Here is a 26414-nt window from a genome sequence, read left to right as displayed (position 1 = left end):
GAGGCTTCAGTGCCTCATCTGACCAGGCTGCTGAGGTGCACAGTATGGTTTATCAGCTGGTGGTGGTGACAAGGGCATCTGGAAGAGTTTGTTTAATGTTACATTGAACTAGGTCACAGGGAAGCATAGGTTTCCTGTCATAAAATTAGATTGCTAACAGCTCCTAGGTAGATTTCCTGCTTTCCTCTGGAAATTTCACATTAGCTCTGGGAGATGAGGACACTGCTACCACAAAACAAGGACAGTGTTTATTACCAGCAAGGCAGGACTTTCAGGTGAGGGGAATCCAACTCTGGAACTCTACAACCAGTTTGATGTCTGACAAGGGTGGGCTCTGCCTTGAAGCCTGAAGTGCAGCCATGTCATGGCAAACAAGGTCTGGACCATAAGGGGCCAAGGGAAAAGCAGCAGCCCATGAACTCTTTGGCCAAGAAGATTCTTCCTCTGCTTGATGGGATGGGTTTAGGGAATTTACTTAGAAAACTGTAGTCTATTACAAGCATTTTTTAAAGGAATAAATGCCTTTTACTGCAACAGTATAACCTGACTGCAGGACTTTTCCTGACAGAGAACAAAAGCTAAGGAAAATGTAACAGAAGTCAGATGCCATTTTCAGTTGCATGCTGCCTTTGTGTTTTCCATTGCTCTCTTCCAACTAGCACATAAGTACTCTGTCCAGAAAACAGCATGCACGATGGATGGTTTTTCCTTTAGTTCTGTGTCTGTTGCTGCAACGCTCACTCTGGCTCTTTGTAATGAAACTACAATACAAACTGAATCAACACAACAAATATAAAAGGTCCATTGGACAGTACCCAAGGCAGTCTGAGTCACACTGATCAGAGGAGACTCTTTCTAGATGAATTATGGCATCAGTGAGGTGCATCCTATTGGAATTCTCTCTGGTAACTTGACCTCAGAGATGAGGAGCAACCTGTTGCTCAGCCAGGAAGACTGGAAGATCACATGAATTAACTGCATCTTAAACACCAGGTTGTCTTGCTCTGCTGACTGTTTTTCATCAGCCTTGGAAGATGTTGAAACCTTTCCCTGCAACCTTGGCTGTACTCAGCACAACTAGCACAGCCGGAGATGAAGCAGAGTAATACAATATTGAAAGCATATCCACAGTGTACTAAATGCATCTAGCCACTGTGAAAAAAAATGCAAGAAAAGCATTTTGGTCATGCCTAAAATCAGTCCATATGGCAAATGTATGATTCCCTCCATTGTATTCCTTTACAGATCATCCTCCAAAGCAAATGAGCTCAAGATGTAGTAAATTGCACTGAGTAGCAATCATCAATGTATATTTAATATTTGGAAACAATTAAGCATCATCTAACTACTTTAATCTAAAATACAGCATGCTGAATTCCAGAGCTGGTTATTTTAGTAGTAGCAGGGTCAGGACGTAAACGCAGCAATGGTGGAGGGAAAAAAATCCCAAAGCCTGATATCTCACAGCTAGTTTTCAAGACAGCACCATGACAATGTGAGGAAGCTAGTGGGTGGAGAACAGCATGAAGTTATCTCAAACAGCTGCCTTGACAGAACTGGACCTCAGAACAGCTGACTGAGGCTTGAAATAACAGGACAATCCCTCCATTCCCTTCCACAGGGAGAGTAAGGCTGCAGGGAGCCGGAAGAGATGGTCTCTATCTGGCTCTATGACTAATCCAAATAGTTACATCAAAGCAACCCTGCTGAACACTGCAATGGAGCAAAAAGTGGGTCAAAGCCAAGTGAAACTATTAGACCTGAAACATGAGTCTGGGAAAATCCAGGGCTACCCTGATGACATGGGAAAATGCTTCAGTACACAGAGGTAGCCACCTGTACAGTCAATTTTTCCACTCACACAAGCAATTATCAGTTGTATTCTCATTCTCCTTCCCACTCCAACCCTGTGATCTTCCAGCAAAATGGGTTCTTGGACTATGTCTTCTTCCCCATTTGCAGCTATTCAGGAAACTAGTCCTCAGATTGCAATATCTTTCTTTTCTTACCCTCGCAAGAGATGGTCCAAAAGTTAGGTGTCTTCCTTTTCTTCCCAAAACCAAGCATTTGAATGTGAGGGATTTGATAAAGCAGAGACATTAGAGATAGATTGTTTTTATTTCCCCCTGTAGGACAGATTATACCTACCACTTTCCTTGCCTTTCCAAACCCTGTGGGGGTTTTCATCCCATTTGGAAACCAACGATGTAGTGAATATGGAAAAGATTCTGTGCAAACACTGCAATAGTCCCACCTCCATTTGCTGGTACTTCCTACATAGTCCTTCCCTCTGCTGCCTGAAACCTGGAATATTCAGATTCCAAAATATTTCATTAGTGAAGCTCTACAGATGAAACTCTGAAAGAGATTTTCATATCCACAAACTGTCTTACAGAAAAACCAGTATCCTGAAACAGCCTTTATTTCTGTGGAAAACAGGCATCCCAATGCATGCTTTTTCTTCTCAAAAATCTGCTTATATTTTACAGGAAATCTGTGAGAATCCACGATTTATTATTGGTGGAGCTAACAGAACAGATATCTGCCAAGGAGAATTAGGTATGAAATTGTTACTTCTTCCCTGCACTTTTTAGTCTGCATCAGAGTTTAGCTCTCACTTAATTTACTTTTGCTTCCAAGGTGACATTTTAAATTCTCTCAGTATAATACTACACATGTACTAATTCTTTCTCTATAGCAAAATGGTGATATCTGCCTACTACCAGTCTAGGGAAGAACTTTGAGCAAACAACTCTGCTTTTCATCAACTAATATCATGACTGTGTTACAAAGCACCACCTGGCAAAACTTGGTCTTTCTCTCAAGCATAGAGGATGAACAAAATAAATCAAGATAAGAGATAAGGAGCTACTTGACTTGGATTAAAATCTCATCAGCTACAATTGTATTGTTTCAGATATTTAGTCTTGTTATTTTCAAACAGGAGCTTCTGGAGGTCTTCAGCTAAGTGTGTCTTGTAGTCAAGGGCAACCCCTATACTGAAGAACTTAAGCTCAGAAGCTCAGAAATACTTTGATATATAAAGCCACTACTTATGTACAAGTGACACCTCTGCAACTGTCATCCATATGGCGCTTACCTGCGCTGCTTTGGAAAGTCATTCCCCTCTCAGCTTTTCCATGTCTTTCACGGTTTTATAACAAATCACATGACTGTCTTCCTAATATGTATTAATCTTTCCATTCTATTTAACAGGTGTATGTAGCCAATAGTGCCAACGAGCACTTCCACGGCATAAATAAATAAGTGCTCAAGTACTGCAAAACACATGGAGAACAGCCCTTTACTGAAAGGCCATGGCATGCTGTACTAAGAATTAATTTATCACTTTGCAGTATCTCAGCTTTTCCCTCTGATTCTAGCTGCTCTGTCCCTTAATTTTGTCTGCTGCTTCCTCTTGTTTACAGGTGACTGCTGGTTCCTGGCTGCCATTGCTTGTCTGACACTGAATAAAAAACTGCTCTGCAGAGTTATACCTCATGACCAGTCCTTTATACAAAACTATGCTGGCATCTTTCACTTTCAGGTGAGTCCCTTCATCTAGCAGTAAGCAGATGTAATTATATTCAAAGCTCAGCTCTTAGCACCCTGTTCCCTCCCTTTCCTTTCCCCACTCTGTGGAAGTATGAGCAAGAGCAGAGAAGGAATAAGGATCAAATTCCCTCACCCTAAACTCTTCCAACAGGGCAGTCACAGAAGGGCAATTAGGGAGCATTAACCCACCAACGAAGCATGTGCAGATCAGCAAGGCCTGTGTGTAAGGGAAAGCAACAGGTGCTTGGTCCTGCCTCGCTGCTCGGATGCAGTGCTACAGCCAACACAAAGACATTGGTTGGCAAGAGCAACTATTTTTAGACCCACAAGCAGCTGGTCTCTGTCAAAAACAAGTTCTTGAAGAACTGATTTTTTTTTTCCAGAAAAGAATGGCTGCTCTGTGTATTCCCCATGGTTCTCTTAAGAGACTCCCTTAAGATGGATGCATTGCCCTAGGTACTTCAGTATGGCTGCCTCCCTCCCCATGTCATTGCTTTTTGGTCCTGTACTGCAGGACCTGGCAGTACAGCTTCACCCCAGCCACAGGCCTTTCCCCATGCTTGTCCAAAATCCAGGTGGCTGCAGGAGCACCAGGTAAATCTGAAGGACTTGAGATTCAGCATAAACCAGAGCAGCTTTTCAGCCAGGTTTCCCCCTCTCTGCACAGAATGAACCCAGAGGTTTTTCTGTTTGCCTTCATTCAGTTTTGGCGCTATGGAGACTGGGTGGACGTTGTCATCGATGACTGCCTACCCACATACAACAACCAGCTGGTCTTCACCAAGTCCTCCCAGCGCAACGAGTTCTGGAGCGCTCTCCTGGAAAAGGCTTATGCAAAGTAAGAACCACCTGCTGCACCATGCCACACTCCCTGTGGTTGGGGAGCTGGTTAAACTCATGTACAGGACTTGTCACATACACGTAGAGAAGCTCTGCATATACCACTGCCTTTTTGCATAGAGTCTAGTGGATCAGAATTAGGGATGGGGTAAAGCATATTTTCAGGGTATTCATTCAGAAGCCTACATTTTATTTTCAACATCTTTTTTATTTGCAGGTGGCATTTTTTAAAGCTATAAATTTAAGGGTTAGCAAACAGATTCATTTAGTATATGTATATATATATTTATACATACACACAGTAGATAAATATATTACATATAAGAGAAAAAATATATAGTATATACATGTACATATATTTATCTATGTAAAAGAGACTCTTGCAATTCTTTTCTCATTCCAAGACTCCACGGGTCCTATGAAGCTTTGAAAGGAGGCAACACCACAGAGGCCATGGAGGACTTCACAGGAGGAGTGACAGAGTTCTATGAGATAAAGGATGCTCCTAAAGATATCTATAAAATCATGAAACATGCCATTGCCAGAGGATCCCTCATGGCCAGCTCCATTGATGTGAGTCCATATAAACTTTACAGATAAGCCTTAAGATATGCAAAAATCTCCATTTGTAATCAAATATATACCAACTTTTGGAACAGCTTGGTTTAGTCCACATAAGCAAACATCCATTTGTAGGAGATAGGGCAGCCTGCACTAAACACTTATCATTAGAGAATGGAAAGTTCCAAAAGGTAAGTGAACAGAAGCAGAAGAGGGAGGTCAGGAGAAGGGGTCCAGCCAACAAAACCATCACCCCCCTCTCAGTGCCTTCACCTCAAGTAAAAAGAGGTTAGTAGAGAGGTGCTGCAACTTGATTGAGATGCAAATCTTCATGTCAAAGATGCTCAAAGTGTCCAAATGCTTAGGAAGTTAATCCCTTGATTCCCAACATAGCCTTAGATCGTCTATATTCACTGTGGTTAATTTAGAAGTGAAAGTAAAAAACCACTAGTTTCAATAACTAGTGTGACATAGCAATAAAAGCATGAGAACAACCAGTGATACCAACCACTGTAGATGAGTATGGACCATCTTGAAGAGATAAGAGAAGAAAAGCTATCTAGGCTTTTTTTAAAAAACGAACAAACAAAAAACACTCCTCTTTCTTGTATTATTTCTCTTTGCTCTCCCTGCCTCCTCTTTCCACGCTGAACTTTTCTCCTATTCTCTGTCTCAGGATAACTTAGGCTTTTCCTACGGATCAGCTCCTCGAAGCGACATTGGCGAACTGATTGCTCGAATGGTGAAGAATCTAGAAAATGCACAGATGTCTCACCCCACTGTGGACTACCAGGGGACAGATGAAAGGCCAGCCTGGGTTTGTACATTTCTAGAAGTAGTTAATTTCACAGGACTTTTATTTACAGAACAGTTAGAGAAACATATCACTTACAATTTTAAATCCTTATTTCACTTCACTGAATTATCCCAACAGTAAAGATCTGTTCTTTTGAATGCTATTTGACATACATGTTTAAGGACTTCAGTCCTTCCAAGTGTATCCATCACTGATACACCTATCTAGAGGGCTTTGCTGATACTGATGCAAAGGGCTGCTGACTTGTGGTACAGGCTTCCAATTTTCAGAGCTTACTTGTACAGTAGAAATGAAAGCAGATTCACATAAAATACGTCTAAGTTCCACATTTGTTATTAAGTTTAGTAACAGGAAACGATTAATGCATTTTAGCAAGTCCCTCACTTATGGAGGATGTAAAGAGTGAGAGAATTAAAATATTAGGATGGAACAAGTTCCCAGACTGCGTGGGGTTTTTTGAGAAAGAAATTAGTAGCAAGCTCTGTATAGCTCTCACTCCAGGCACAAAAGGTCTTGGTGAATTTACTTTGAAACAAAGAACTATGGAACACTGCCCACAAATGGAGGGGAGTCTGCTCTTGGGGTGGACTTGGAGTGAGTGAACACTCAGAGATAGGTGGAGAGCTCCTATTAGATTACTGCCTTTACGATCCTAATTTTAAAAGCACAACAAGGAAAAGGAAAAAACATGTCTAGTTTGGTGTGTGTTATGAAAAAAATTCATATGCTCAAGTTGCTGTGTATCTAGAAAAATAAAAGGAGGGCTATTAAAAACATTAGATAAAAACCCCATATCTTAACTTAAAACTTAAAAGCTTCCAAATCTGTAAATGAACACATTACTGTCCCCTTCTCTCTACCAGACAGTTGTCATACCTTGCCTTTTAGGGAGCTGTGTTTTAGTGACAGAAATTACTTCTCTCACTTTACCGAGAAGAGAAAAAAACACCAAAAAAGCATACTACATTTCTAAAACTTTTGATTATGCAAACTCTTCTGCATTTGCAGCAGAAGTAGCCATTTTTTCTGCTTTAGTCATCCATATTTAGTCTTCCTGAAAGACTGAAATGGTGTAACTCTTTGGGAAAGCCCAGTTCTTTTGCACGCATGACTGTCCAAATCACCCATGTTCTGAGGGGAATTTCCCCCTTGGTGACTGTCTAGTGATGGAACGTTACAAAACTCTTTCTATAGTTGCTGTGCCAGCAACTGTTTTGCTGCTGGTTGTTACACTCCTGAGCCATCACTAGAAAATATCATGGCTCTTGATGGAAAGAGGCAGACAATGCAGACCTCAGAAGCACTCCAGAGAAGTGGATCAGGGTTCCAGCAACAGAAAATAATGTTCTTAAATAGAAAAGAGTGAAAGGGGTTCTGCTAAGTAATGAAATTGACAACATGAGAAGAAATTAAGAAAAATGGAAATAGATAGGAGGTAATAGATGGGAAGAGTATAGAATCTAGAGCAAGATAAAGAAACAAGAGCAGAAAGGAAATAATGGAAAATAACTGTGACAGCCAAGAAGTATTTGGATGAGATTCCTCCCTGCGCAACCTGAGAATGTAACTGTGTGACCTTACTAATTCTCCATTTCCAGCCCTGACTTTCTCATGTCCTCAGATGCATCAAAAAACAGATGGAAGAGTTACTGGCAGGGCCTCACAGTTACTTCTCTGTGAGGGAATGAAGGAAGGGAAGTTTCACACGTGGTCCACGTGCACTTAGTGTAGCCTTCCTTTCCCACTATTCTTAGTGATTTCTCCTGCAAGGATACTGAACTATATAAACCTGCCACCCTGCTCTCAATTCTTTATCTCCCACGTAAGTAGTATTTTCAGACTTATAAATAAAAATGCATCACTTACAGTAACAGTTGATTACCAAGACATCAAATGTATTTATATCTGCTGAAGAAAGCTACACCCTTCCTGTGTGCCAGCTGAAAAAATTACAGTCACAGAGATTATGGAATAAAATGTACATCTCCACAGGAGATATATATATATATATATATATTTTTTAATAGTGTAATTTAGTAAAAACAGTATGAACTTTTTTTTTAACATTGTTGTGATAACATTGTAGCAGTGTGTTAAGATGAAAGTATCCTAATACATGTTGAGCTGCTCTGAAGTTTCCAGTTTAATCTGCAATAACCTTACTGAGCCATACAAGAACATACTATTCCAGGCTGAACAGTCCTACTAATAGAAAATTTAATCATTTTGATTAGGTATGCTATATACTAGCATGTTCTGAGTGGAAGAAAAAAAAAAAGCAAACTACACAAAGGGGAAAAGGTAAATCACAAATTGTCCTCTACAATGAATATTATTAACTTTTTGCTCTTTAAATTAATTCTTCACTCCTTTTTAATCAATAATGTTAATTCTGTGGACACTAAGCCTGGTCACCTTGATAAATGGGAAAAAGGAAACAAGACAAAAAAAAAAAAAAAGACTTCATCACCCAAACAGCATCATCCTCCCTCCCGCCTCAGAGCAGCTGGCTGAGCTTCTCATGCCTTTCACAAATTTTTATCCTGTGTCTAACAGACCATAGTGCCAATGCAGTATGAAACCCGGATGTCTTGTGGGCTGGTCAAAGGTCACGCCTACTCTGTCACAGCTGTGGAAGAGGTATGTACAGTCCCTTTCCTCCTACTGTGGGGACCTGTGGTCTAGAATGGCCTAGCGTCATGCACACTGGCAAAGTTGTGGATTGGGGGGCAAAAAAAGAGAGGAGGGGGAGATGAATTATGAAAGAAATCTAATAATTAAATAAAAGAGCAGCTTTGTGGAGAAACAAACCCAAGTTTTGGCTTTCTGCGTAAATGGGTGTTCCTCCATGGTCTGCATGGGCAAAGGTGGCCATAGCTGGCCACCTCTTGGTCTTACAGTCTTCCTGCACTCACTCAAGTCAGGTCAGGCTGGGTGATGGCCTTGAAAATCACCATCACTTGGGGGAGCTGGTATCAGGGATGAGTCAGACAGAGCATTTCCTTTTTGAGCCTATTTCTCACAAAATAATTCAGCTGATTTATGTTGCCTTCTCTTTCAATTAGACAATATTTAAAGGGGAAAAAATACGCCTGGTAAGGTTGAGAAACCCCTGGGGACAGGTGGAATGGAACGGACCTTGGAGTGATAAGTGAGTAAGAAGTATCCAGCAACTTCATTTGATTTAAAAAAAAAAAATAATAATGCAGCTTCATTTGCCCTTAGACAGCTTGTGCATGGTCCTAGTATTTAACAAGGAGGTATTTAAATGGTCTTTTCTGGCATTTTGAAGAACATCATATTTCAGTGCTTAGATAAAGCTGTAGAAAGCAAAGCATACCTAGAAAAGATGTTGAGAGAAGGGGATTTAACCAATGGAAAGCCAGTCTAATGATACATTTAGTCTGTTTTTACTGTCTAGCAAGGTCAGCAATGTTCATATTCAAAACAAGAAGTTAAAGAATTTACAGTAGAAGAATCTTTCAAGTTATGGAAAAACTGGGTGAAGCAAGATGTCAGCACATGAGCATGTTTGGATGAAGCTTCTCATCATGTTTTGCAAAAAGGAATTTCAGTAGCTACTCTGGCAATGATAGTCTGCAAGCACTTTTGTCATTATGCTAAATAAAATAAAGAACAGATTTCTAAGAGCTGCTAGTAGGAAGTCTGAAGTGAAGGTGGAAAGGAGCAGAGCAATTCCTTCTCTGTTTGAGCATGTGGAGAGGGTAGCATTGAGAACAAATGGTTGCAGATCTCACAAAGGAATTTTTTTTGTCAATGTAGAATGACAACACTTGAATTTCAACAGAGACTTACAGTAAAGAGCAGAAATTTTTAGAGAAAATTGTGTATTGCAAAAGTGTAATGTAGCTTGTTTACTCCTTTGAAGATCAGAAGAGTGGAACTTCATTAATGAAGCAGAGAAAATCCGTCTACAACACAAGATCGCAGAGGATGGGGAGTTCTGGTGAGAATATCAGTCAAAAAAATTGTTTCTCTAGATGTGCAACTACAGCAAAAATGAATCATACTGCACTACTTAAGTGTGTTAAAACAATTACAGTAATCTGTTTCCCCTCATATTTCCAAATAACCCCTGCTCTGCAATCTCCATCTCCCACCAGGGTTTATTGAGTCCTACCAGCACAGTCCCTCTAGTTATCCCACACTTGACAAGCTCTCTATCCTTCTTCCTATGCACCATCCTCTCATTTTGGTGTCCCCCATTTTGGAGCTGTACCTGTGTTAATTTACCAACAGGTCAAATGCGTTAGGAAATCCCAGAGCTCCCATGTCAAACTTGCCCTAATGGGGGCAGTAATGTGGGTCACTCTCCACCACCTCTCCAGGAGCAGTATATCTTTCAGTTAACCACCCACCATGTACATTCATTCAGATTCATCTTCCCCTCAATTCCTCCAGGATATCTTTCGAAGATTTCATGAGGCATTTCACAAAACTTGAGATCTGTAACCTCACACCTGATACTCTGGAAGCTGATAAACTCCAGACCTGGACTGTGTCAGTCAATGAAGGGCGCTGGGTGAGAGGCTGCTCAGCTGGAGGCTGCCGCAATTATCCAGGTGAGCAATAAGTCTTAAGAGATATCACCACTTTGACAGGGACTATATTACATCCCACAGGCTACATCAGTGCTCAGCCATAGGAAATCTTTGATTCCTCAATGGATTAGCCAAGCGATTTTCCATCTGGAAATCTTCTGTCATCATGTTTGTGACAGTACCTCATAAACCCAAACAGGCAGGCCTGGCAAAGGTAAATCATTGTTCAAATACTTTGCAGTGCCTCAGGTAAGAGATATCAATTTCACTCTATCAGCTTGATTTCACTCGGGAAATCCACGGATAAATTACACCAGCTTTCAGTTCTTTGTATGTTTGTCAGATGCTAATTCTTCATTTTAAATCTTCCTTATAACTATGTAAAACTGAAAACACATGAAAATAAATAAATACATATAAATAGAAACCCAATTTTATCCTTTCCCTCAGGAATCACAGACAGGGAATGGATAAGTTCTCTTTGGTCATAAGTATTGTTAGAAAACTGAAGCTTTACATGTTTGCTTGGGGTTGTTGGTGGCATTTCACAGATACATTTTGGACCAATCCCCAGTATCGTTTGAAGCTCCTGGAGGAAGATGACGATCCTGAGGATGAAGAGGTTATCTGCAGCTTCCTTGTTGCACTGATGCAGAAAAACAGGAGGAAAGAACGCAAGCTGGGAGCCAACCTGTACACCATTGGCTTTGCCATCTATGAGGTACCAGCTCTAGACTTGGTTCTTAGCATCAGGTCCCCACTTTTGGCAGTATGCTTTTACCAAGAGTCACTGAATTGTTCATCCTGACTACATGAATTGCAATTTTTACTTTGCAAGGAAATGAATGGAAAAGAATAAGGAAATTCACGGCTTTATAATCATTTAGCCCACAGTAACCTCAGGGTTTACCCTATCTATAAGTAACGCACTTTTAAAGGCTTTTATAGTGACTTAAAGCCAGATTTTAACATTTTTTTCCCATATATCCTTCAATCTCCTATTCATCCACGCTGAAACTAAACATTCCAATGGTAGAATCGTGTAAAAAGGGAAACATACCCAAGACAAAGGTAGTGATCAACACCTGTCCCCCTAGTGACTTCAGGAAGAAGTCAATTTGCTCGGTCCCTTGCACAGGCATATTTACTTCAAGTCTTAATGGATCTCATATAGATCCTAAGAAATCTGGAAAGGAAAATAAATTGATTAGAATATTTATATAACTTGGAGCATTTTCATTACTGGCTGCATCCCCAGAAATCTATGTGAAAACCCTTCTATATGATCTATAAGAAAGTGGGCTCACCTAATACCTCTGTTTCTTCTCTTTGTTTCTCCCTTAGGTGCCCAAAGAGGTATGAGCTGAATGGGAACTGACTGACTTCTTGGGGTGTTCTCACAGCTAGAGTTACTGTTCTGCCTGTCTGTAAGCCAGTAGGAAAATGCCTGGTCAAGTTTTTTTTTCCAAGGATGTTACAGAAGTGAAACTACTAACCTTTCTGCTTTGAGTGTTTAGTAATATTTTGTAAGTCATTTTGAATTCCTTCTCGCTCACACCCTGTTTACGCCTGCACCTTTTACTCAGTCCTTCCTTTCTATTCTACGTGAGGCCCAGCCAGAGCTTTCAGAGTTGGTCGGTAAACCTGAACTGCAGGAAGCAGCATCAGCTAGCACTTAGACATTACACCCCATGCAGAAGACCCTTAAACCATTTCTGTTTCCTCCTGCAAATAATGCCAGCTGCCCTAGAGTTTGCTCTACAGTCTCAGAACTTGTTTGGAAAACAAATGGTATTTTCAGCCATTGAAGAAAATGCATTATAAGTGCACAGATGGAGTTGTCCTGATCCTGCCAGTAGCTGAATCTTTGGCACCACAAGTTCTGCAAATAAGCTCACATGAAGTCTGTGTTACCTGTCAGCTTTACATTTTTCAATGTAAATGGTGTGTTTGCAGACTTATTTTAAAGGTAGTTATTTCTGCAGAAGACAACTAGTATGTGTTTTTAGCCCACAATTCTTGACTTCATATTTGAATGAATACCTTTCATGAACTATCTTTAGCAAAAAAAAAAAAAAAAAGCTTCTGCTGCTGAATTTGTGTTTTCTGTCCTGACCATGTGCTACTTGCATGAGGAGCCACCTGGTAAATGGGTAAGACGACATGCTAGTTCCTTTGTTCTGCAGATGCATGGCACTAAGCACCACTTGCAAAAGGATTTTTTCCTCTACAATGCCTCCAAAGCTAGAAGTAAGACCTACATAAACATGCGAGAAATCTCTGAGCGCTTCCGGCTGCCTCCCAGCGAGTACGTTGTCATACCATCAACATATGAACCCCACCAGGAGGGAGAATTCATCCTGAGGGTTTTCTCAGAGAAAAGAAGTCTTTCAGAGTAAGTCGCAGATGTACTTATCTGTCTCTAAAGGTAGAGGTGAGCTCACTAGTCTGTTATTTTCCCAGTCTGCAACACCCTGCTCTTCATTTTCTTAACCCCATTAGAAACTCCAAGCTGTGAATTTACTTCCACAAGTTTACCTTATAGTTTAACAAGAACCTGTTTAAAATTGTCTGTGGATAAGCTTGCTACTTGCAGGATACCCTTTGTAAACATACCCTCCACCATTTTTATGATGAAAACAAGTTTGATATTTACTGCTCTGTGTCATGAACAGAATACAGGAATAGGTAGTTATTCCTTTTACATCCTGCTCTTCAACTAGTTTTCCAGAGCTCAAACTGCAGCCAGTATCACTTCACTTAGGCCATAAAGCCTCTGTTTTACTCCTGGCTGTTGACAGTCAGTGTTGTGAAGGCTCTAAGAGGAATAAACCAGGCAGCAGTGCTCCTGGCAGCAGTACTTGGGATGCTCAGCTCAAACTGGGGAAGTTACATCCAGAGTCTGCTGCTGTAATGCTCAGAAACCAACCTATACCACTGCTGTTTGGAAAGTTCAAGTGGCTGCTTACTAACCAGATAAACAAACACTGTTCTGAACAGCTACTTGCCTGATTTATTTACTTTCTGCTTTCTTCTAGGGAGGTTGAAAACATGATTGAGGCAGACCGTCCATCAGTAAGTACTGTCCTGTGCCTCTTTTGTGTGTATAGAGGGGAGGGAGGGAAGGAGTGTCACATTTAAGGAAACCTATAGCAGGAAACCATTTACAACTACGTGACAGCTCCTTTAACATAAATTCTCACATTTTCTCATCAAGATACTCCTAATAACACTTGACATTATATATGCTACTTTCTGATTCAGACAGACCAAAATCTTTTTGCCAGATTTGAAATCTGCCCCTGGCATGAAGGTGTAGCATACTAAACCTTGCCTTTGCCTCCATCATTTGAGAGTATTCAGGTACTGGGGGAAGCCTAGCTCTGTGCTCTGGGATTTTTTGTTTGTTTCGTTGTGAAATTAGCATCTCATCTAATAAAGAAAATAATGTCTTATTTTGAAGAACAAGCTTTCTGGAAAGGGATTCTAATGATACTATGATTCAAACTATAATCCATGAGAAACTAACTCTGGCCTGGGGTTTTACACATCTGTATAGCAATAAATTAGAGCATACAGTACATTTAGATTTGGGGGGTGGGATGGGGGGGAGGGGGGAAATGCCCTTGTGCAGAACTGAGCTTCATCAAACCTTGCTCAGAAGTGTTTCTCTTCTGTTGCTGTCATGATGACAGAATAGCTGTCCAAATCTGGTGGAATTTAATTGCCACTTCACATAGATTTGTGGGCACAGAAGTCCAATTTCCACTGACTGGTTGGGAAAAAGAAATAGAATAGTCAGAGATAAAGATACAGTAGAGATTTCATTCAAGTATACAGAGCCCCAGACAAGATGGGCCACCGTTTTGTTATGTTTTCCTCAATTTCTGTCCTTCAGTATGCAATTTCTTTACGGGTGTATTTTCCCTTCCTTTTGAAACCTGTGTGAATATAGGAACTAGATAGAAAAGAGCAGCTTCTTTTCTCTTTCCCTTTCTTACATTTATTTTCCCATTTCTACAGTTATACTTTCTTTTTTCTATCTCTGAATAATGTGGCTAAAATCTGTAATTCTGTTTAAAAAAAATTACTGTGTTTTTGTTCAAACAGAAGAAGAAAAAAGGCAAGGTGGGTACTTGTGCAATTTGCTGAATGGCAACAAGGCAAAAAGCATGTGCAATGCATGCAGCGGAGTTCCTCCATATCATTAGTGAATTCTCTGCATCTAGAAACAGATCTAGTTAGTCAACTAATTATCTAGTTAGCACTGAGTCAGAGGAAGTTTTCAGGGAGCAAAGATTTTGCCTTCCTACACTAAAATCTGATGGAATACAGCTATAGCGTCAGGTACCTCTCTCACTCAAGGAGGGGGCAAAGCCGTAACAAAACTTGTTCAGTTTTATAAGCTTGAACCTCTGAGTTGCTCAGATGATCCTCCTGCCTGCCCCTCCACAGGCACCCTCACACCTCTTTCTGGTGAAATGCACCCCTTCTCCAGACACATGCCCTCACATTCCCTTTCCATCGCCCAGTGCATCTACTCCTCTTTCCTAAGTTTCTGTTCACCAGAGTTCAGGATTCTCCTTTCAGATCTATGCAGTATATTTAGCAACCGAAAACCATACTCTGAGGTTCCAGGGAATAGTATCAGCCAGAGGAAGGGTACAAAAAGACCCACAAGGGAAACATTTTGAGGATGAATGTGGTTGACTCCAATTTGGATTCTTCTTTCATATATACCCCAAAATTGTCCACAAATCAACATAAATCAGATCACCATATAAAATTATGTTTCCTACAAGGACCTTGAAAATCTAACCAGACATGTTAATCTCAAGAGAGGTTGATTGCAATTAATACTCTAGGATAACACATTCACATCTGGTAGCAGCTTTCTTTGCTTTAAATACAGTAAAACAGAACAATTGCATGTGGCTCCTTAGAGTTGAATGCCTCAAGAATTAAAAGAGAAATAACATATGATTCACATAATTAACAAGCTCCTACACAAATACACATTCTTCATGCAGGATGTGGATTCTGTTCTTCTTTCAGTGCTACTGTCCTTCATAGAGAAGGGAAAATTCAGATGAATTGAGAATCAGTGAGACATTATCTATACGTTTTTTTAAAACAACATTTAAAGTGTTAGTGCATTTCTGAACAGGAAAGCAAAGAAGCCAAAAATTGCACAAAGACTTCTGTAGATTTCTTTTTGGCATGAGAAGAACAGTAACTTCAGAAATTCCTCTTTTTTTTTTCCTTTCCCAGATCTGTCTGCATGCACTTTACCACAAAATGGGTGTCCCCAAATACTTTCCCTACTACTGTTTCTTGTGTAATTTCCACTTCTCTTTTACTGTCTTCCTTCTTCTAGCCTATCATCTTTGTTTCTGACAGAGCAAACAGCAATAAGGAGCTGACAACAGATGAAGACGCTGGCAAAGATGGTGACAAAACCCACATAGATAAGAAAAAGGTTTCTGCAGCAACTGGCAAGGCTGGGGAGCTTGGTCTGGCTAGCATGAAAGAGTGGCTGTAGAAAGCACAGGAATTGAGCAAAGAAGTGTCTTTAGATACCCAACAGCATTTCCTCAAATCTCAACATAACTTACATCTATTTTAGGTGGATCTAACGAGCATGAGCAGAGACTATCCCTTCAGTTATTTAGTGCCTACACTAACACTGTAATAATATAATATTGAAAACAGGCCCTGGTTGTTCTCCTATACAGGGATCCTGACTGTGAGAGACCTCTTCCCTGCAAGCAGCATAGTTCAATCCACTGCTGCTCAGCCCCCCAAACCAGCACCCACTTTATATAGGGCACACATGCAAATAGCACTCAAGGGGCTTCAGGAGCTCCTGGAAGTGATCACAACTTCTTCCCATTACAAGTTACATAGCCCTATACCAGTCCTTGTTAGCCAGAGGACAATAGGCTGAGTAACCCCAGGTGCTCCTGCACTCTTTCCTTTCATGACCAGAGAGGAGAAAATCAGGACAGTGAAGTCAGAATGTGTGCTTGCCGAAAATGGGTGAGAGGCCTGAGATGCAACATCAGATCCTGCACCCAAGCTCATGGGTTTTGGAAGCATTGCTTGCATGTCTGTTTGCAAAGTGGGAACCAATCTTAACTTGCCTTTGTGTTCAGACACAGGAAAATAAGGACTAAGCCAAGAGCTTAATTTGCTACACACAAGGTAATATTGCAGGGAAAAGCATATGAATAATTCCTTTTCCAGTACACTTGAGAGTGTACATCTCAGAGTTCAGGCCTGGACTTCACATGTGTCTGAGAAAAAGGAAAACAATGAGTGTGAAATTATTGCATGTGATGTGTCTCTAGAAAGGGTCCTCCACATTATAAAGTGCTCTCAAGCCCCTAAGTCCCTCTGGACAATTCATAGGTTACATGGCAGCCATCGAACATGTTTTCCTCTTCTGCTCCAAATTTCTGCTTTGCAATGTTTCGAAACAAAAATTAGAAAATAAACATCCATCAGGGAAAGTAAACATTTAGGCTTATTTCAAGAGAAATGAGAGCAATGAGATGAAGCTAACAATGCAGCAGTCTTGCCAAGGAGTACATTTAACAAAAAGGGGAAAGGACCAGAAGGGAGACCTTTTCCTCTGAACAGTTCCAGCATCACTTAGAGGCTTGTTTGTGTGAGAGGGGAGTGAGACATCCAGCTCTTACATAGCTTCATTTTCCTGCTGGGCTTAGGTTGTATGTTTTCTTTGCTTTTATCTTGTCAGCGTCCTTCAGCAAAAGCTCGTGAAGAGAACGAAGAGGAAAAACAGTTTAGGAATATTTTCCAACAGATTGCAGGAGATGTGAGTATGCTACCAATTTCTACCTCTGCCTTCAGAGCAGCATAGCCACAACAGAAACTAGAACAACTTCACAGATTCACGACATTTTAAAACTTATCAAAATTTCTTTTGAGATCTAAAGCTAAGCAAAAGTAAATCAAAATTGAATTAAGCATACAGCTATCCTCATATGTACATCTAACTTATTCTTCTAATTGTGTACAAGGCAGCCTTATTTAAATTCAGATTTTTCTTTCTGTAACTACTGCATGAGGCTGTTCGGGATTTCTCCAGCAATTTTGCATAGCATGTGAAGTTATAAATACAATGCTGTCCAGTATACACTTAGCTAAGGAAGTCGAAAGTAGAAACAGATCAAAAAGCTACATAAATCAAGAGGGGTTACAGAGACTTTCACATTTTGCTGCTTGGCTCACAGTGACTTGAAATTACTGGTTGTTCTTCTAGTTGTAGTTTAATAAACACTGCACAGTAACTTCAGACCTGCTTTGTACGGAAGATGTAGCTGCAGTCTCAAAGATTTGAACTGCTGCTTATACAAACCTGGAATGCTCTCTATTTTGAAGCACACACCACATTTAAAAGTGACCTGAGACTTCATACTTTTAGCATATCCACCCATAAAATGATTTTTGTAATAAGGAATGTTGTAATTAATGGTTTTCTCCCCCCATTTCCTACCAGGACATGGAGATCAATGCTGAAGAGCTCAGGAATGTTCTAAATAATGTCGTAAAAAAACGTGAGTTTTAACATGTTTTTCAGTAACCCCGGACAAAGAAATCTGTGATATTATGTACCCCTCCTCCTCTGAGTTGCACTCTCAAAATTCCTTATGGCTGCAAATTCACAAATTTCCTGGTTTCACTTCTATGTGATCTGCATCTGAGACTTTACCTAGCAACATTTTAATAGAGATGCTATCTATGACTGATCAAGTACCGATAATGCAGTAATGAACAGAAGTTAATTGGAAGCACCACACATGATAATACAGTGTTTCTAGCAGTCTGCAAATGGTGTTAAAAAACAATTCCTAGTGGAGAGGTAGACTTTTCTCCCTGATTATCAAACTTCATCTGTCATTCACAAACAGTAATATTACTTGGGGCCTTTTCAGATTCCTTTCTCACTCATTTCTTGCTGAATGAAGCAAGCAGATTTGGTTTCTACTTGGAGTAGAGTCCCACCTAAGAGGAAGAAGCAGTTGCTGACTTGCATGATTTGTTTTTATCTGGGATGATTTATTTCAGATAAGGACCTAAAGACAGAAGGATTTGAACTGGAATCCTGCCGCAGCATGATTGCTTTAATGGATGTATCCTTTGCCAGTGATAGAGGATTGCTTGATACCACACTAGCCCATCTGAGTTTTACTTTCCCCCACCACACGCAACAGATTGTTTTTGAATCAAATGCAACTAAGTAAACTGGAAAGCAGAACAGTACATCATAGTCCAGGTTCAGATAACGCAGCATTCCCAGTGTGGCACATCTTACTTGCAGTCTTCTTAACACTAGAGTAACAAAAATATACCAAAATACAGAACTACAGCATAAGTAATTCAGTATAACAACTTTCCTTTAACCTATCTCAACATAACTGCTGTTCTTGCCAACAAGCTTAGTGTAATTCTCTCTTACCTTTAAGTTTTTAAATGTATCACATATTGCACTGTATACTTAGTACGCAAAGCATATGGAAAGTGTCTCAGAGTAAGTACAATAAAGCATACAAGATGCCACATAGGGTTACCTCCAACACATCACTCAAGTTTTCCTATTTGACATAACGTAGGGTTTTGAGAGAACTTAAGCACATTCAAACCAAACCGGACCAAAATTATAAATACAACCTAGAGCCATAACAGTTGGAGGCTAAACACATTTTGGCAACATTCAACATTTTGCCTGATCCTCAATTTGTTCAAGCGAGGCAGAAAGGCTTCGCTCTAGGATAAAGCTCAGATATCATAAAAAATACTGAGGAAACTTCACCAGTATAAGCACTTGAAAGAGCCCTATAAAACATCCTCCTCTTATGTACTTTATAACAGCTCCAGGAGCAAGCCTCTTTCCTGTTTTAGAGGTTTGCTTCTACTCAAGGAAATAGTGTCTCACAATCCCGAAACAACACACAATTCATGGTAACTAAAGTGTTCATAAATACTTTGCTGCACTCTCTAACTAGCTGTCAGTACTGAAGAAATTCTGAACTAGGTTTCACATTCATCCCCTCTCACCAGGAGCTGCAGACTTATTTCATTTTCCCTTTAAAATACTGTTGTTGTTTTTTGTTGTTGTTACCTGAATGCTTGCATCGCAGACAGATGGCTCAGGGAAGATAAACTTTGATGAGTTTCGACATCTCTGGGACAAGATTAAAAGCTGGCAGGTATTGCTGGTATTCACAGCGATGTTCTTCAGAGCTTCTGCAGTGTAAAAGCTTGTGTAGGAAAACCAGATCCCTCTACATACACCACCACAACAATGAAAAATATAATGTTCAGAAAATTGCAAATTAGCTTTTAAGGAGGAAATTAATGTCTTTCTTCATCTTACTCTCAGCCTAAGAAAATTTCTGAGGCTCCAGCTTTCCTGTAAAGATTTCACCCCATGAGAATAGCAGAGAGACACAAGGTGGAGGAGGAGGATAGGAACTAGAATAAGGCATTGCAAATAACTTAATTAGGACAATCAAGAGAGAGGATTAACAGCATAAACTCAAGCCAAGAAAGGAGGGTCTCTAGAGGAAAGCATTTTGTTTCTCACAGCACAGATCTAATTTATATGTTGGTAATTAGAGGACTGCTTAGCAGCAGCAGCTGCAAAAATATGAGGCAAATGGCAAAACCTTCAAGTGCCTGAGGATACCACTCACATCAGTGGGTATGTTCAACAAAAGAACAAGCTTTTTATTTCTGCTGTGTATTTATTTTTATTTTTTTTCCAGAAAATTTTCAAGCGTTATGACACAGATCATTCGGGAACCATTAACAGCTATGAGATGCGCAATGCAGTCAAGGATGCAGGTACTTCCCCCAGTGTCCAATGCCCAACAATCAAAGAAACCTTATTTTGCTTGGTGTATCACAGGCTGAAATCAGGAACACAGTGCAGCGTTTAAAGAGGACCCTAGAGAAATTTAAAAATCCTTTTTTTCCCCAACAGAGTTTCTCAAGTATCCAAACTGCAAGTCTTGTATGTCTCACCAACTAAACAGATTTTTGAATGTTTCAGTGGATAATACATGATTATCTCAGTCTCACAAATCATCAAATCCAAAGAAGTACCAAGTTAGCATTCACATTTGCCCAGTTTTACCCTTTTATTGAGTGCAATGTTCGATTACACAGCACAATGCTTGTCCAACTGCCCTAGCAGCACACAGGAGATGCAACAGGAAGTCCAGCTGTTGACAGATGCACCTGTAATCATTCACTCACCCACCTAACCTACTCACTTGCTCTCACTTAAGCTGTGGATTCTTTATTTTTGTGTAAGTAACAATCAAAGAACAGTGGAAAATTTTCATCCCAATTGTACAGAAAACCGAGACAGAGCAGGTCAATGTCCAAGCTTCTCTTAGAGGCATTTGGATGGACATTTCTTGGTTTCAGTTCATGTTTCTTTGCAACTAAGCCACCTGGACTCAGTCTCCTGTCATGCATGTGCAGCACAAAAAAAAAAAAAAAAAGTATTTTTGTAGAAGTTGCAGCTAATGAAACTCACCCTGCAGAGCCTTCCAACACTTTTTGCTTCTCTGGACAGCAGGCTTCCCCCAGCAAATATCTTCACCAACAGCTTTTTCTCTAAAGGGGTGAGATGACTTCTTCACTCAGAAAAATCTGGAGTTTTATTATAAACATAAATGGGATGATTTCAGTGACACTTCTTCACTGGTATCTTGATACATCAGTTACCAGTTCATCAAGAAATAAAAATTGATGGCTGTATGTACTTTATAAAACATCAGCGATTCAGTTCTTTGTTAAGGCCAAAACTACATCTGGATTTGGCCTCTTGCTACAGTAGAAATATGGGTCATTTTTATTTTCCAGGTTACTATTTTCACCAGGAAAGTTATCAGTGTTTTTTTATATATATTTATACACACATATAATAAATATAAATAAGTAAATTTATACTTAGATAAAAATATAAATAAGTATATATATTGTGTATATACATATATATATATATGTATATAATATATATATATGTGTATATATATATATATATATATATTTAAATACCTCCTGACTTGACTTCAGAACTAAGAACACATTTCACTATAAAATTTCTTGGTCTCAGCCTTTCAGCATATAGACTGCACATGACCTTGTATTTAGCCATCAACCATCAGTACTCAAATCATTAAATATGCTTTAGGAAGCTAGGCTGCATATTGCAGCAGTCAGTGCCACAATTCAGTAACACCAAGATGAGCAGTTACAACCTTATCCTATTTTTTGACCATTGTGTAATTGTGTTTTCATAGCAACTTCCTCATACATTTCTGTTTCTCAGTTTTTGCTGCTTCACTCTCACCAGGCTAACTGAAGTTGTAAACTCTTCAGTGTACACTTCTATTTACAGCATGAGCTAACGTATATGCTACCAGAACTCCCAAACAGTAATGTCAAAATGTTACTTCTGTTTTAAGAAAGCAGCTCAACACAGGGCAGCCCCTTGTAGCTTTACTTAATATCCTCTAGCTTGAGCCCAGCCTGGCCCTGGGAAGCACTTATGGCCAAACCTTTCCTCTGGGACTGACTGGCACTGGTGCTTCCCCTCAGCTGTGGCCCAGCTGTGCCCCATTTCTGCTCCTCTGCAGGATTTCGGCTGAACAACCAGCTCTACGACATCATTACAATGCGCTACGCTGACAAGAACATGAACATAGATTTTGACAGCTTCATCTGCTGCTTCGTGCGACTGGATGCTATGTTCAGTGAGTGGCTGCCCCCATTTTACTGCATTGTTCCCTCCCCCATCCTCAAAATGCAGTCATACTCAAAGCAAACTTTATTTAAACCACTATTGCCTACAGATAGTTTTAATAATTTAAGATATTGCTTAGGGAATCAAAAATATGACAGTCATCCTGCACACAAAAGATAATAAGCCATTACATTTCTCCTTGTATAAGCTAAGGCAAAGCATAGCAGAAACACTTGCTGACCAAGTAAGTAAATATCTGCACAAGTTTGCATAACACAGCAGTAATACGATTTAGTTTGCTATGTGGGATCTTCTTTACACTTTGTCTGCACTAATTTAATCTATTCTGTATATTTTTCTTCCGTTGTTTTAGGGGCATTCCACGCCTTTGATAAAGATGGAGATGGAATCATTAAGCTCAATGTGCTGGAGGTAAACTGCTTTATGCCAGTATTTCTAACACATCACTATACTAATTTTTAGTTGTATTATTCACTGTACACATCCTCAAGGGAGGCTATGCAAGTTGGACTGAAATTGTCATCCAAGTCAGTAAGAGTCCACAAAGCCTCCTCAAATTTTTGCTGTGGATTTTACCCAGAAAACGTCTGTATACATGATCTGCCAGCAACAGCTGCTGTGTAAGACCCCAGCTGGTGCTGTAGGGCACAGCTGTGGATTTTTCGTATCATTTTAAAGTGTTTCAAAGCAACTTTGAATGATTTTTATGAGGCAGTTTAAATTAAACACACTTCTTTATTTTAAAGGCATTAGCTGATAACGGGGGTCATCATAGTTCCTTACCTTTTTTAAATCTTATACAGAAGACTTAGAAAGTTTTAACATAAGATCATGTTTTCTGCTAAGGAGAACACACACAAAAAAAAATTACTTTTTGCAAGAAAAGGAGGAATAGGAGAAAAATGCCTTAGACAAAATTCTCCACTGCCACTATGCTTCATACTAAAAGTTAGCAAATAGCTGCCTTCCAGCTACAGAGGTTATGGCATTTCAATAGTAGTGGCATGATCTTAAATTTCTTCCCAGCATTGGCTCACGTGTTCAAGTTGTACATCGCCTTGCCCAAGGTGCTGCACTGATCAGGGTGTCTGAGAAGGGACTCAAGCCTCAAATGCCGTCAGTCCCTCAGCACAGGATGTGCCTGCACACAGCGAGGAGCTGCAAGGTGTCTTAGATCCCAGTCTTTACTACACAAAGTTCAGCTGCTCCAGGAACACGGCCCATAGTTAGGCAGCTGCTCCTTTGCTTTCCCTCTCCCCTTCCCACAGAATGTACAGACTTCAGCTGTAATTCCCATTCAGCAATCAGCCCTGATAATAACAGAAATCCTGCTGTCCAGAAGCACAGCAAATTTGAGGACTAGAGGAAGGAGGGGCACAGAGATGCAACATAGAAGAGCATGGACACTATTTGTACATACAAGTTAGTGCGGGAAGAGCATAAGTAAGAGGACCACAGCCTTGAAGAAGCAGTGAACCACGGGCAAGTTAGTACATCTAAAGCTGTTCCTTGCTCATTGACGTGCAGCACATTTCAAGTCATGAAAAGGGCAGATAGAGAGGGAATTGCCTTCCCTGCTTCACCTCCCCTTCTTTGCCCCCACCTCCCCACTAAGTCCTGCCTGATCTTTAATTCCTTTACTTCTAACTCTCCTTCCAGTGGCTGCAGCTCACCATGTACGCCTAACACCAGAGCCCTCTGCCACCTTCATCAAGAACATGCTCAAGACTTCTCTTTAAGTAATGAGCTCCATTCATCCTCAAGTGCAAATGAGCATTTCACGATATATATGTGCTTCACTCACCGAGATAAATGGCACATGAAAGAATCCCTTGGAAAAGACACAGCTGTACTGCAATAGACCAGTGCTCATAGTCTGTAACTACTTTTGTAGTATCTCTATGACATTTTACTTTGGGCAGCAAGGATTAATTTATTAATGACTGTGTTAAGATGTTTCTGCGTGGTAAAGACATGGAGCGTGAACCATTACTCTGCTTACGCTATTGGGAAAGTGTTGCCTCAAGTCAGTGCGAGTCAGGCAGAACTGGGACTGTATCTGAACTGCGAACGTCAGAGATGTTTACTACCACCTCGGAATTAGTCGTTAACTCTTTGTTCTGATTTTGGTACTCTCATTTTAGCCTCTTCATAATGTGAAGTATTTCACATGAGATTGTGCTAACTGCATTAATATTATGCATCCTAATAACGTATGTCACTGTAGCCATGCAGGTTGGTTCTCTGCTGTGCTAGAAACGTGGAAGTCAGGCACAACAGACTGCACCATCTAGGTATGTCTTGGTCTAATGCTTCAGGAAAAGTGGCAGAACAAAGCAATTTGTCTCAAACATTTTCAGTATCCCCATGCAATCTGTTAACGCACTGGATAGCTTTACTTTTTCATCGTAACTGCATTCTCTGTAAAGTTGAGAAAGTGATGTTCCCCTTCCAAGAAAGCCACTCCGGAAAGAAAATCTCCTATACTTACGTGTATATATATAGAGAGATGTAAAACCATACATGCACACTTTTTTTGTCCTCAGGGTTCTATGTTGTTGACTAACAGTTTCTGGATTCTGTTTTAATCTCAAAAGCAGCTGGATCCCAACTCAGACAGAGTCCTTTCCCTTGAACTGGTAATCAAGTAAAAGCTACATTGTTCTGTAGCTTTGTAAAAGGATCACATCTACTACTTTTACACTGAGGAACACAATATTGCCTTTTATTATTGTATGATCTTCTCAAGGCAAATAATTTAGGGGTTGTTGTATTAGTGTGTATGTCAAGGCTAGCCTAAATTTTCCTTCCTGAAACCCTCCTCTGTGCTGCCATCCCATCAGTGATGTGAGGATCCTCTAAAAGCTGTTTCCACCTCTTGTCTCATTTGATCACGATCGCTTTTGCAGTTTACATGCAAACTCAGGAGCCAATGATTAGGAGGAAGATTAAAAAATTACTAACTACAACCTAGAGGTAAATTTTAGGGACTCAGTAAATTAAAATAACACCTGACTAATGCAGAGAACAAATGAGCAGTGGGTTTTTAGTATACGTTATCCAGTAAAACAATGATTAACAACACACTTAAGGTATAGAAGTATTTCCTGACATTATTCAGTATTTCTTTATTGTAAGAGGTGAGTTTTAGCAGAATCAGACACTTCACGTTGGTGTGACCACTTTGGGAAGATGGTTAGAATGTGTGAGTAAAGTTTAACTGAACTGAAAATACATCAACTGAGTTTTGACCTTTCCTTTAGGGTTTATTTTTTTTAAGGAACAAAGAGGGATGAATACTGAGCACTCTTCCATCATTCTCGTGAATATAGAGCAGCTTCTGTACTTTTATTGCAAATGTGAAATCAGTTTAAGATCTTAAACACCAGTCAGTTCACGATCTGAATGCATTAAAAAAAGCAGGTGAGCTTGACAAGCTTTCAGAACTGATCAATCACTAATCAATACAAAATAGGATAGAAAAACATGCACAAGAAAAGGATGTGAAGAGACCAGACTTGGTCTGGAGAGCCTTCTACTGAGAGGAAGCCCTTGCCTCATGCATGTATGCACAAAACTTTTGGTGAAGTCTGTATTTTAAATAGTGTGTTCTATTTTCTAATTCAATGTTAACATAAATGAAAAGTAGCTAGTCAAATTAAAAGCTCAGGGTTTTTTTTTTTTTTTCCCTTCTTCATGTGAGGCTTAAAAAAATGCAATCTAAGAAAACATTAGAATAGCTGCCTAATTAAGGCAACAAAAGATGAATAGTCTTAGTTCTCTAGTAGTGCAAAGTAACAATGCAAAACAAGCTACTATTGTAAAGCAAAATCGCAAAATCAAATCCTAGCATACTTACTCTGGTAAGTATCACATTTAACTGACTGATCACTAAGAAACAGAAAACCTTTTGACTATAAAGTTCTTAATGTTGTCTTGCACTGTAACATACTCTAAAAGAGAAAGAAAATCATATAGTTCATGTAAGGAAGGGTTATTCTCCTTCAAATTCAACTTTTGTTTTAACCCAAATTAAGATTCTAAGATGACTGGAAGACTAGGAGCCCTAGGTTCCAGCCACACAGTATCTCCAATAAACTATTATTTTCCACAGAAAAATATGGCAGAGATGTTCTTGGTTGGGGTCTTCACAGGATTAAAAAAACAACAAAATCTATTAGTCAAAAAAATAAATAATAATAACACAGGATTTTTGATTTGCAACTCAGACCTTGTCCTTAAAGTCCTGCTGAGTGAACAATCAACAGCTCTAGAG

The 26414-nt window shown here is 39.8% G+C and overlaps 1 protein-coding gene across 1 annotated transcript in view; it reads left to right on the top strand.

Moving 5' to 3' along the window:
* The window catches only part of CAPN3 (calpain 3), a 29323-nt gene extending 3949 nt beyond the window's left edge, over positions 1–25374 (top strand). The window contains exons 2-24 of the mRNA XM_066998720.1: positions 2490–2559; positions 3429–3547; positions 4260–4393; positions 4800–4968; positions 5633–5773; positions 8330–8413; positions 8839–8924; positions 9663–9740; positions 10196–10356; positions 10887–11056; positions 11680–11691; positions 12522–12730; positions 13374–13410; positions 14446–14463; positions 15713–15814; positions 17096–17173; positions 17858–17915; positions 18427–18491; positions 19500–19568; positions 20127–20205; positions 22011–22127; positions 22491–22549; positions 23798–25374. Of these exons, the coding sequence (XP_066854821.1) occupies positions 2490–2559; positions 3429–3547; positions 4260–4393; positions 4800–4968; positions 5633–5773; positions 8330–8413; positions 8839–8924; positions 9663–9740; positions 10196–10356; positions 10887–11056; positions 11680–11691; positions 12522–12730; positions 13374–13410; positions 14446–14463; positions 15713–15814; positions 17096–17173; positions 17858–17915; positions 18427–18491; positions 19500–19568; positions 20127–20205; positions 22011–22127; positions 22491–22549; positions 23798–23824 (2142 nt within the window). The 3' untranslated portion in view covers positions 23825–25374. The remainder of the gene's footprint in view (positions 1–2489; positions 2560–3428; positions 3548–4259; positions 4394–4799; positions 4969–5632; positions 5774–8329; positions 8414–8838; positions 8925–9662; positions 9741–10195; positions 10357–10886; positions 11057–11679; positions 11692–12521; positions 12731–13373; positions 13411–14445; positions 14464–15712; positions 15815–17095; positions 17174–17857; positions 17916–18426; positions 18492–19499; positions 19569–20126; positions 20206–22010; positions 22128–22490; positions 22550–23797) is intronic.
* Positions 25375–26414: the final 1040 nt, after the last annotated feature.

Source organism: Anser cygnoides, chromosome 5 (genome assembly GCF_040182565.1).
Source record: "Anser cygnoides isolate HZ-2024a breed goose chromosome 5, Taihu_goose_T2T_genome, whole genome shotgun sequence".
Taxonomy (NCBI): Eukaryota; Metazoa; Chordata; class Aves; order Anseriformes; family Anatidae; genus Anser; species Anser cygnoides.
This window is presented reverse-complemented; position numbering and strand designations above follow the sequence as displayed.